Source organism: Camellia sinensis, chromosome 7, assembly GCF_055761805.1.
Source record: "Camellia sinensis isolate YWXY chromosome 7, ASM5576180v1, whole genome shotgun sequence".
NCBI classification, from domain to species: Eukaryota; Viridiplantae; Streptophyta; class Magnoliopsida; order Ericales; family Theaceae; genus Camellia; species Camellia sinensis.
In genome coordinates, this window is record NC_138967.1 from 49,059,883 (window position 1) to 49,071,924 (window position 12,042).

General features: G+C 35.5%; 2 protein-coding genes and 1 long non-coding RNA gene across 4 annotated transcripts in view; all 3 read right to left on the bottom strand.

The window, feature by feature from the left end:
- Window positions 1-11,096, bottom strand: part of LOC145795086 (uncharacterized) — an 83,058-nt gene extending 71,962 nt beyond the window's left edge. The window contains exons 1-2 of the long non-coding RNA XR_014335298.1: window positions 10,970-11,096; window positions 10,737-10,861 (exon numbers count right to left, since the gene is read on the bottom strand). This is a non-coding gene — a long non-coding RNA (uncharacterized LOC145795086). The remainder of the gene's footprint in view (window positions 1-10,736; window positions 10,862-10,969) is intronic.
- Window positions 571-3,307, bottom strand: LOC114307622 (uncharacterized). 2 transcript variants are annotated; one of them, XM_082877883.1, is made up of 4 exons: window positions 2,709-3,307; window positions 2,460-2,624; window positions 2,224-2,390; window positions 571-1,948 (listed from the first exon to the last, which is right to left on the bottom strand). In XM_082877883.1, the coding sequence occupies exons 1-4, from the start codon at window positions 2,806-2,808 to the stop codon at window positions 1,934-1,936; spliced, it is 447 nt and encodes a 148-aa protein (XP_082734009.1). In that variant the 5' UTR covers window positions 2,809-3,307; the 3' UTR covers window positions 571-1,933. The 2 variants fall into 2 exon arrangements, with proteins under 2 accessions (XP_082734009.1, XP_082734008.1); XM_082877882.1 differs by having other exon boundaries at window positions 2,694-3,307.
- Window positions 5,182-10,138, bottom strand: LOC145794897 (cysteine-rich receptor-like protein kinase 43). The gene is made up of 5 exons (XM_082877229.1): window positions 10,082-10,138; window positions 9,756-9,972; window positions 5,929-6,172; window positions 5,556-5,706; window positions 5,182-5,425 (listed from the first exon to the last, which is right to left on the bottom strand). The coding sequence occupies exons 1-5, from the start codon at window positions 10,136-10,138 to the stop codon at window positions 5,378-5,380; spliced, it is 717 nt and encodes a 238-aa protein (XP_082733355.1). The 3' UTR covers window positions 5,182-5,377.
- Window positions 11,097-12,042: the final 946 nt, after the last annotated feature.

Here is a 12,042-nt window from a genome sequence, read left to right on the forward strand (position 1 = left end):
TATTCATATGATAAAATTATTATTTTGATTCATATAATTAACGAATTATTGATAATTGATGATAACAAATTATTCGTGATGAGATGATAAAAAATGGCCCAAGTATTAACTAAGTTAAAATTTTAAAAGATATTAGCATAATTATGCCGAAAGTATCTGATTAACTGTACATTTTTCAAACTTATCCCAGTGTAAACTTTGAACTTAAGGGCCCAAAAACCCAATTGTACATATTTGAAAGTAATAGACGTTTTACAACTGTATGAATTTTTTGTAGAATATTGTTGATTATATTAATTATAATTATTTTTTGAAAATTATTATATTCAAAGTTGAGTTGATCAAATCTTACTTTCCGACTATGTCATAAGAAAAATTGAATAGATTAATAATGTTATTGATATGTTAGATAATCTAGATTATACAAATTTAATTAGTAATTTCCTTATTAAAATATTATGAACTAATTTGGTGAGAAAAGTTATAACATGTTTGTTACGGAGCTGCAGCAGCTCTCAAATTTGAAAAAAAAATGATTTTTCTTAATATTAAATTAAAACCTTCATTTGGAGAATCTTTGCATCCAAACTAACCCAGATCGAAAAGAAAAATGTGTCTTAGTCTCAGAACATGCACCATTATTAGTAGAGTTTTCTTATTGGTAAATGTGGGATCTAACTGACGGCCTTTCCCTATCCATTGGAGTCTGCAACACTTCGTCCACCATAGTCACCGTCGTCAACAGCTTCTTCTGCAGTGGGGGGCTGCTGCTCAACAAGGCCAGGGAACGGAACTTCGGAGAAAAGAAGAGAGTCCTCTGCCACCCGAACCTTCCTCAAAATACCTTCCCAATTGTTCGTGAAGATGGCATCTTGTGGGTTGGTCAGTTGATCCTTGAATTTCCCCTCCTCACCTTCCTCAAAGCCTTCCTCACACCAGGAGGATTTGTTTCCTTCATCATTCAAGCTCTTCTTGAAACTGGTTTCTAAGATTTTCAGCTTGGTAATAGCCAGCCAGAAGTCCTCCTTAGCATCATCAGCAGCCAGCCTTTCTTTGTCCACCTTAATTTCTGGCAATAATCTGTTCACAGAGACGATACACAAATATCTGAACTAATAGTATGATGAAAAGAAAGGACAAGGTGCAAAGGCCTATCCACAACCACCCTCTCTTCTGGAGTCGAATTTACTGGTCGCTCCTCAGTATCATTTAAGGTGATGGGGTGTTTTTTATCAGCCTCCTCCACCGTCTACTGCTGTTTGGCTACCTTCTTCGCTGCTTCCTTTGTATGGGTCATATGTGCAGGTGGGGGAGTCTTCTTCTTCTTATTATTATTATTATGCTGCTGCTGCTGCTGCTGCTACTGCTGTTGCTACTTGTAACTTTTTTTGATCAGCAACAACAAAGATATATTATGACCCAAGGCCAAAAGAAGTGAGAATAAGGCATCCTCTACATGAAAGAAAAAACAGTGAAAAGAAACCAAAAAGAAACAAATCAAAACACAAAAAAACACTCAGTGACATCCACAAAAGACAAACTGACACCCAATCTGCAGCAAGCATAAAAAGTGAAACCCGTTGGAACACTAGACTCGCCAAGGGCCAAAAAGACGCCAAGTATCTCATTCTTTCCCATAAAAACTCTATATCACGAGAAATTCCTTCGAAGACACGCCCATTTCTTTCCAACCAAATGACCCAAAAATTGCAAAGACTATACAACTACTTCTTGTGTGGCAGCTCGTACAGGACCTTCTTCAAGTTCAATCTGAATACCATTACATTATTACTACATGAGGAGCTAGGAATGGAGGATACGTAAGATTGCACATCCTCTGACTGGATTCATCGAGAACTGGTTAGTCATCTGTATTTGGGTAGGCCCTCATTCTCCAAGTGAATGTCTACCCCAGATGATGATTCATTGTTAGCTAGTTCAGTTGGCCCTGCAAAAAAAATAAGAACAAATTATATTAAACCCTCTTAAACTATCGACCATTTACACTAACCCAACAATTACCCCCTCAAACTATTTGGATTTGAACATTGAACATTAAGTTCTTCTATCAGTCATCTATTAAATATTTGGATGAAAAATGGTCATGTGTTGTGCACATGATGATTATATGTCTATTTTACAAAAGATAAAATAATTTGCCCAAAAAATAATACAAATCATGTTTGTAGTTGATGCAAATGGGAATTTAGGAATTATCTATACCTCTATAATACTATATGAGGAGCTTGGAATGGAGGGTATGTAAGATTGCACATCCTCTGCCTTGATTCGTCGAGCACGGGTTAGTTGTTTGTTTTTGGATAGGCCCTCATTCTCCACCTGAATGTCTGTCCCAGATGATGATCCATTGTTAGCGAGCTCAGTTGGGCCTGCAAAAAAATAATACAAATCATGCTTGTAGTTGATGATGCAAATGGGACTTTAGGAATTATCTATACAATCCATACTACTACATGAGAAGCTTGGAATGGAGGGTATGTAAGATTGCACATCCTCAGCCTTGATTCGTCGAGCACGGGTTAGTTTGTTTTTGGGTAGGACCTCATTCTCCACGTGAATGTCTGCCCAAGATGATGATCCATTGTTAGCGAGCTCAGTTGGGCCTGCAAAAAAATAATACAAATCATGCTTGTAGTTGATGATGCAAATGGGACTTCAGGAATTATCTATACCATCCATACTACTACATGAGAAGCTTGGAATGGAGGGTATGTAAGATTGCACATCCTCTGCCTTGATTCGTCGAGCACGGGTTAGTTTGCTTTTGGGTAGGCCCTCATTCTCCATGTGAATGTCTGCCCAAGATGATGATCCATTGTTAGCGAGCTCAGTTAGGACTACAAAAAATAATACAGATCATGTTTGCAGTTGATGATGCAAATGGGATTTTAGGAATTATCTATACCATCTATACTACTACATAAGGAGCTTGGAATGGAGGGTATGTAAGATTGCACATCCTCTAGCTAGATTTGTCGAGAACGAGTTAGTCAAGTTAGTCGTCTGTGTATGGGTTGGCCCTCATTCTCTGTCCCAGATGATGATCCATTGTTACTGAGCTCTTTTTGACCAGCAACAGGGGGGGAAAAAAAACTACAAATACAAATACAAATAATGTTTGTAGTTGATGATGCAAACAGGGCTTTAGGAATTTTAGTATCAATACTTTAGGCCTTTTTCTTATGCCATGTGTCCTTTTATATTTGAAACAAAAAAATATGCAAATATGGCACGTGTCCTTTCTTTTATATTTAAAACAAAAAAATATGTATAAGACTCGAAACCTTAACTTTGAGTGTAAAGAAAAAAACTCTCAACACTTGAACAATAAATATAATATTGTACTACTTAATTTTTTTTTATCATTTATTCAAATTGCACACGCATCGTGTGTGCCAACCGTTAATATATAATGTGTAGAGGTGTAAAAATGGCCTACCGGCCTGAAACCCACCTGAAGCTTGCCTGCGGCCCAACCAAGCTCGAGCTCATTCCCAGCCCGAACCCCTGGGCTTGGGCTTGGGCTTGGGCTTGGGCTTGGGCTTGGGTCGTCTACTTTTTGGCTCGACCCAACCCGCCCCAAGCCAGCCCCAAGCTCGCTGTGAAACCCACTTGAGGCCCAACCCGTCCGACCCAATCGAGGTCCAACCTTATTTTAAAGCGATTTTGATGAAAAAAAATGAAAATAAATATATAAATAATTATCGAGCCAAACCCAAACCTAGGTTCAGGCTCAGGCTCAGGCTCAGGCTCGAATCTACCTAAGGCTTGGGCTTGAGCTTGGGCCTAGGTCGAGATTTCGTGAGATTGGTACGACCCGACCTGATTTTTGGCGAGAGCCCGCGAGGCCCGAGGGCAGGGCCAAAATTACACCCCATATGTGTGGAACTAGTTTCTCTTCTCCACGCTAGTTGGGCCAGTGAAGTTCATCACAGTAGTTATTTATTTTGTAGGTTTATATCTGTGTATATATATAGGAGGTCTATGTGTGTGTATATATAGGGTCAGGCTAGAATATGTACATATAGGTTATGACATTTGTGATTTTTTTTTTTTTTATTGCCACAAATGTCATCAATAAATCCTTTTCAGTTATAGCTAAAAAGGAATGATGAGTCATACCAAAACACCACACAAGAAATAATGCTTAATTACAATTTTTCAAAAATACTTTTCAGAAAATTCTACTTTCTTATTTTTCATATTTTTTTGTTTTTGCTAAATTTTTTTAATATTTTAAGCAATTTTTTTTTTTACTTCTGTAGACATACCTAACATAAATATACCTAAAAAGTAAACAATTTGTGAAAAAAACCTTTTAAAAATTCACTAAATGCCAAAAATACAAAAAAAAAAATACGAGAATTCAATACATTTTTTGTATTTTTATGTATTTATTAATTTTTTAAAATAATTTTTCACAAATTTTTTACTTTTTAGATACATATAAGTAAGGTGCGTCTAAAAAAGTAAAAAAGTTTAAAATTTAAAAAATATTCACTAAAAACAAAAAAAACACGAAAACCAGAAAATTCAATTTTTAAAAACCTTAATTCAAAAAACTCAAACTAAACATAATAAATTTTTTTTGGAGGGGAAATGCTATGGTGTGCACTCCTCTAGGTGTGCATACCATATGCATCCTACTACTAAATTTGTAATTTTATCATAAAATTTTGTAACATCAATCCTAAAATGCTAAGTTCGTCACAAATTGACGTAACAAAAAATGTTGCAACTAAATTATAAACTTTTGCAACATTAACCATATAATTTTGAACATTTTGTCAAGTCAATTTGTGGTGAGATTACATATTTTGTGATTGATGTTAGAAATTTTGTGATAAAATTACATATTTTGTGGTAGGGTGCATTATGGGAGAAGCATAACCAAATAATAAATTATATACGTATATTTTGATTTAGTATAAAAGATAGCTTAGAAATATTTTGATTTGAGGTTCAAAATGTGAAAATTTTGCTATGCAAAACACTAGTGCAAAAAAACCAGTTGGACTAGATAAAACTAGTAGTCCTGATTTTGTCAACCGGAAAGAAATTCTTAGAGGAAAATCATTGAACACGAGGGCCCTTGGAAGTAGCAGTAGCACTGTGATCAGTTTTAAACGGAATGGATATGGACTCACTTGAATTTCGAGCTGTGGATGATGATGATGATGATCCATGTCTCATTGGTTCTTCAACTAGGGTGCTGCTGCTGCTATGGTTCTCTGATAGCATTGAGCAAACGTGAGCCATGGTGGGTCGTTCGTAGTTGTGGATTACATTTGGTGCACATTACCCCAATCTGTACACACAATTGTACTTGATCAGGGTCGGCTGATGGTATCAATTTCTAGTCCATAAACTCTGACACCTTTCTTTCCTTGTAGAGCTCCTCCGCCTTCGTCAACAACAAATAATCATGTCACAACTCAGCAACAAGCTTAGTCAAAGACACCTCCCTTGTATGATAATGGTTAATTGCAAATCAAACTCTGTCCAAATTAAAAATGTGAATCAGGTGCGCTTACCCTATCCAGTAGACCTTGAGCATTGGAAGACGAAGCATGGCAACGCCAATTCTTCTGACCGCTTATCAGCTCCAAAACCACTACCCCAAAGCTGTATGTGTCCGCCTTCGGAGAGACGTGTCCATAATTGTACTCGGGAGCGATATACCCACTGATTCCATGTACAAGCATATATTAACAACAAATCAAGTTTCAAAAAGTTTGGTTTGGTTTAAAAAACAAAAAAAGGTTTTCGAAAACTCAACAAAACACTAATCGGATGGATTTGATTTTTTTTTCTTTGAAAAAAGAGTAGGATTCAGTGACAACATAAATCAAATTGCTAAAAAAAATTCCTAGGAAAAATAAGAAAAATTATATGCTTAACACGTACGGGGTACCGGCAACTTCATTGATACTAACATGCGTTTGATCATGAGGGAAGAGTCTGGCCGTGCCAAAATCAGCAATTTTGGGGACCCAATTTTCATCTATTAGGATGTTGGCGGGTTTGATGTCACAGTGGATAATTACAGTGTGTGCTTGTTCATGAAGGTAAAGCAAGCCCCGGGCAACACCTACGAATATGTCATAAGTTCGCTTCCAGTCAAGCGCACCTGCTCTACCAGTCTCTGAATCTAGAGCATCAAAAATAGTACAAAAGTTTGAGATTAGTTGCCCCATTGAAAATGTTGACTTAATTAAAAAATTGTAGTATTATTATACAATTTTTTTTGAACGAAGTATTATTATACAATCAATTTATATTATGCTCAATGCGAATTAGAAGAGAACAGATGTATGAATCTATGAGTATATCCTTCCCAGAAAGGAAGGTGTCTTGACTTTATGTGTAATTTTTATTCTTTGATCAAATGAATAATTGTTATTGTTCCTCATGTTTTGATTGCACATCTACTAACCTTTATCGTTTTAGATTAAAACAATTATTTATTTATTATTTTAATAATTTTAGATTATTTAAAATTGCAAGTCTTTTATTGGTTCTCATTAATTGCAATCTTAGCAAGATAATATCAAATGGTGGTCAAACATTAATCAATCATTAGTGGCAACATCATCATCACTCAAGAAACTATCCGTACCTTTAGCCATAAGAAAGGGAAAGTTGGGGGCATGATCCTAAAAATTGACCTGGAAAAAGCCTATGATAACATTTCATGGGATTTCTAGGAGCAAACTTTACAGGCGCTGAATTTTAAAACTAATTTGATTGAGCTTGTGATGTGTTGTGTTACTTCTGTTACAACTGCTATTCCTTGGAATGGTGAACCTCTTCAAGAGTTTAAGCTTGGAAGAGGGAGGAGGCAGGGAGATCCCTCTCTCCTTATTTGTTTTGTACTTGGAAAGGCTCTCCAATATGATCAGAACTAAGGCTGAGAATAAGAAGTGGAAGGGCATACATGTTGCTAGAGGTGGACCACGCCTAACCGACTTATTCTTTGTTGATGATGTGATGCTCTTTGCTAAGGCTGGCATAATTAATTGTGATACAATCATGACTGTTATGAATGAATTTTGTGATGTCTCTGGATTGAAGATTAATGCCCACAAGTCCAAATTGTATGTTTCTCCTAATATTGACAGGAGAAAGGCTAGAGAGTTGAGTTCTAAATGTGGTATTCCCTTGACTTCTGAGTTAGGGAAGTATCTTGGAGTTCCCCTTATTCATGGTAGAGTGAATAGAGGGCACTTCAACACAATCCTGGAAAAGATGCAAAGAAAGTTAGCTGGTTGGAAAACTAGTGTGCTTTCTCTAGTTGGAAGGACAACTCTCATTCAGTCAGTGAGTTCTGCATTACCTACATACACAAGGCAGACTATGGAAATGCCCATTAAAGTGTGCAATGAGATTGATAGAATCAACAGGAATTTTCTGTGGGGTGATACCCTGGAAAAGAAAAGAATTCATTTAGTAAATTGGGATGATGTTTGCAAATTGAAGAAAGTTGGTCTTGGAATCAGAAAAGCAAGGAATCAGAATTTAGCTCTTCTTACAAGTTGAGCTGGAAACTGATTTGTGAGGAGGAAGCACTGTGCAAGGATGTTCTTAAGAAGAAATATCTTAAGTCATCTAACTTGTATGATTGGCCTAGAAATAGGCCTACTTCTCATGTGTGGAGGGGCATTTTGAAAACCAGAAACACCTTGAGGAAAGGTGTGAAATGGGAGATTGGTAGTGGCAGGGATGTGGGTCTCTGGAAAGATTAGTGGTGTGTAAACAAGCCTCTTGTGGAGTTTGTTCCCAACATACTTCAAACTCAAGTCACTGAGACAAATGGTGTTAAAGTTCATAATTTTATCAATGAACAGGGCTACTGGGGTGTGGTTAAGTTAAATGAACTCCCATCTTGTGTTTCAACACTTATCCTCAATTTACCTTCACCTCAGCTCTCTAATAATGACTTACCTACTTGGAAGGGTTCTTCAGATGGCAAATTTTCTACCTCAAGTGCCTATGATATCCTGTCTGGGAATATGGGCCTCAAGGAGGACTAGAATTGGTTGTGGAAAATGAGACTTCCACAGAAACTGAAAATCTTTCTGTGGACTGCTCTTCATGGCAAACTCTTAACTAACCAAATGAGAGAAAAAAAAGGGGCTTCACTGCTGATCCCAGATGCTCTAGTTGCAGTGAGGTGGAAGACATGAATCATTTATTCAGAACCTGTTACAAAGCCAAAGCTGTTTGGTCTGCTATGTTTGGAAGGAAATGGTATCTGGAAATGCTTCAAAAATTTTGGCTAGATTGGCTCATCTCTAATTCCAGAAATAAGAAACATTTTAGTGATCTTATCAGTTGGTGTACTGTGTTTGTTGTTTGTCTTTGGAAAATTTGGAATAATAGAAATTCAAAATTTTTTGATCAATTGCTAATTAGTAGCCATGACAGTGTGAAGTTTATCTTGACCTACACTAAAGAAATCAACCAGGTTTTCAATATGTACATTATAAATACTAGACCAGCTTTCAAAATAATTAAGTGGTGTCTTCCCCCTGCAGGCAGAATTAAATTGAACACAGATGGCTGCAGGAAGCTAGGAGGAGATGGAGGCTTTGGAGGACTATTTAGAGATGAAGCTGGAGCATGACTGTGTGGATACTATGGCAGAATATACAATGGGACAAGCCTTGAAGCTGAACTTTGGGCTATTTATAAAGGCCTTACAGTGCTTTTACAAAGAGGTGGAACAAAGTCATCATTGACACTGATGCTATGCAAGCTGTGCAGCTACTGGAGGAGGAGACTGAGGCACTCTCTCCATACAAAGGCCTCACAGAAGATGCCAAGATTATTATGCGAGGCTGTGAGTGCATTGTGCAACATGTGTTCAAGGAGGGTAATCTCTATGCAGATGCACTTGCAAAGTTTGGAGCTGAGCAACCAGAGGATATTCTGGTGGTAAATGAGCCACCAGCTGAGAGATTAGGAGTCTGCTAGTTGCAGACATCATTAGCAGATCTAGGGACGGCTTAGACCTTTGGCTTTTTTGTTGTTTTTCCGATGTACGTAAAAAAAAATAATTAATCAATCATATTGGTTATTTAATATTTTTATTAACTAATTAGATAAAATTTAGACAAAAGAATAAATAAATAAATAACAGATGAAAAACTTGTTGAAAAGTTATAAGGCTCGTTTGATAACAGGTTTTTTAGTAATTTTTTTACTTTTGACTAAAATATGATGTAAAAAAAATATATAGTATGTTTAGAATGACTTTTTAATTTTTTTATGAAAAGATGTGTAAAAAATAAAGAGAAAATAAAATTTATCACTTTTTTGTATAAGTTGTCGACTTTTTGGCTTTTAAACTAAAAAGTGATGTTCCTAAGGCCTCGTTTGGGGAGTGGCTATTTTAGCCAAAAAGTCAACTAAAACTAGTCACATCACCTCTCTATTTTTCTGCACATCTTTTCGTAAAAAATCAAAAAGTTACTAAAATAACCTATTTCCAAACGAGGCCAAATGTAAGAATTTGAATAGAAATTTCTCAGTTATAGATGAAAAATTTCATAAAATAATGAATCTTACTAAAACTTCCCTAGTCTTATAGTTGAGAAAATAAGATTGAGAATTTGTGTCACAGTAAGGCATACGTGTAATTTTAAAATAATAAATTTATAATGAATCTTTTTGATTTTCGAACACTTATAACTCAACTTATAATTAAAAATACAGTAGGTGATATTACTTACTAAAAACAAGGTTATCGAGGCTGCCATTACTTGCAAACTCAAATACAAGCAGCGTCTCTTCATCGTGTGAACAAAAACCCAGAAACTTCACAATATTTCGATGGTGTGCAGACCCCAGCAGCAGTTTCATCTCGTTCAGGACAAGTTCTTTTCCCTTGTCTGAGATCAGCAATGGTTTCTTCACCGCGATCTCTCTCCCATCATTCTTCAACTTTCCCTAGAAAACATTTTCAGTAAAGAACGGATCCAAGATTCAAATTTTGAGGGAGGGCAAAAACACATATATTTTGAAATTATTTTACTAATTACTCCTCTAATAAACATACTTTTACAATTTTTAGAGATAGGACCACCCAGCTCCCAGATCCATCCTTGTTTTCCATCAATTTTTTTTTTTTTTTTTTAAAAAAAAAAAAAAATGGGTAAGCCATATATTTTATACCTAAAAATTAGATGTTAAAATGAAATTCATTACATCTCTAAATGGCAACACGCCCTTCAAAAAAGAAAACACTCAACTACTAACTCACCACATAATCTACTAAATAGATTTAAGGCTAAAACAGTGACAAAACAATGTTAATGCGTGTACATCCGTTCTCTTTGTTGATGTATGTTTATATTTTGCTGATCGAAAAATATTTTCTTTTTTGGGTCTAATTCAGTACACTAACGCTGTGTTTGGTTGGGGGATTTGGGAAGGGAAATGGAAAGGGAAATGGAAATGAAAGGAAAAGGAGAAAGAATTAATAGAATTCCAAATCCCAACTATGTTTGGTTGTGTTGGTTATAAAATAGAATTGATTTTTTAAAAGGTCTCCTATTTCTTTATTTATTTCTCACCTCCTTTCTTTTCCCATATATTTTTTATTATAACCAAACATAAATAGGATTACATTTCTCATTCCCTTTCCAAATCCCACCCCAAAAACCCCAACCAAACACAGCATAAGGTTGAGTTTGCATTATCAAATGATTAACCTTGTACACATTAGCAAAGCCGCCTTTGCCAAGCTTGTTTTTGGCATGGAAACCTTCTGTTGCCGAAGAAAGGGTTTCGAAACTGAATCGCTTCGGTCCTTGTTCTGCCAAGATCTCCTCTATACCTTCAATTACAACACAGCCACGAGTTGACCACAAGAAGATGGAAATAGCTATAAACATATATTTGGGGACTCAGACATATATATATATATATATATAAATTCATTTACCTATCTTTTTTGTGGGTTTGAAGATTTTTTTAAGCAAGTTGCTTCTTTTAGCCATGGTTTAAGGAGGAATGAATACAGGTTTAATGGCAAAGTTCAGATGGATAGCGTAGAGAGAGAGAGAGAGAGAGAGAGAGAGAGAGAGAACGAACGGGATTTAGATAGAAGTTAAGAAAAATGGAGGGAATTCCAGAAAGCAAAATAGAGAGAATTGTTACCGAAAAGACGGTTAATAAAAGGATTAAAAAAAAAAAATTGTGGGCATGTTTGATTTGTGTTTCTCAAAAAATTTTGAGAAAAATTCTCTACAAATAAGTTTTCAAAAGTAATCAAATTAAACAAATTTTTTCAAAACTTGTTTGGTTTACAAATTTTTCAAACAAATCTCTCTCTCATACACATCAAATCAATCACTTTTTCCAAAACTCTCTCTCAAAATAATTTTTCAAAACATCTTTTAAAAAAAAACCAAACCAAACAAATTTTCGTACTTTTTATCTCAAAATATGTTTCTCAAATACAAACCAAACAAGCCCTGTGTTTGTTTAATGCCTAATGAACTAATAATAGTTTAAATTTGTTTTGAGAAATAAGAGTGGGATTAACTATGACATATATTGTTATTTTTAAATATACAGTGATTGTGCACAAAGAAAATAAATTTAATGATGAGATTAAGAAAAATAGTGTTTGTTTTACGACTACCGGGATTATTAATAAATGTTGAAGGTGAATATTATATTAACAAATTTAGTAATAAATACAAGGGTAAACTAGTCAATTAACCTATAGTCTCAACGGATTCATTTTTTAATACCACCTCTACTAAGCCACTACTTGTTCCCTCATTCAAGGCCATTGTCGTGAGGAACTATGAATCTCGAGGTCCATTATAAAAACAAATATGATAATTGTTATCCCCTCCTCACTATTAGTCCAGTCCTGACACCTATTTCTCAAAACAAGCAGGCCTAGAGGGTGTATCTACTTATTTAACCTCCCAGCCATGAAGCATGGATACTTTGACAAATATATCGTATCTATATCGGGTATTTACTGGTGTATAGTACTTCTAC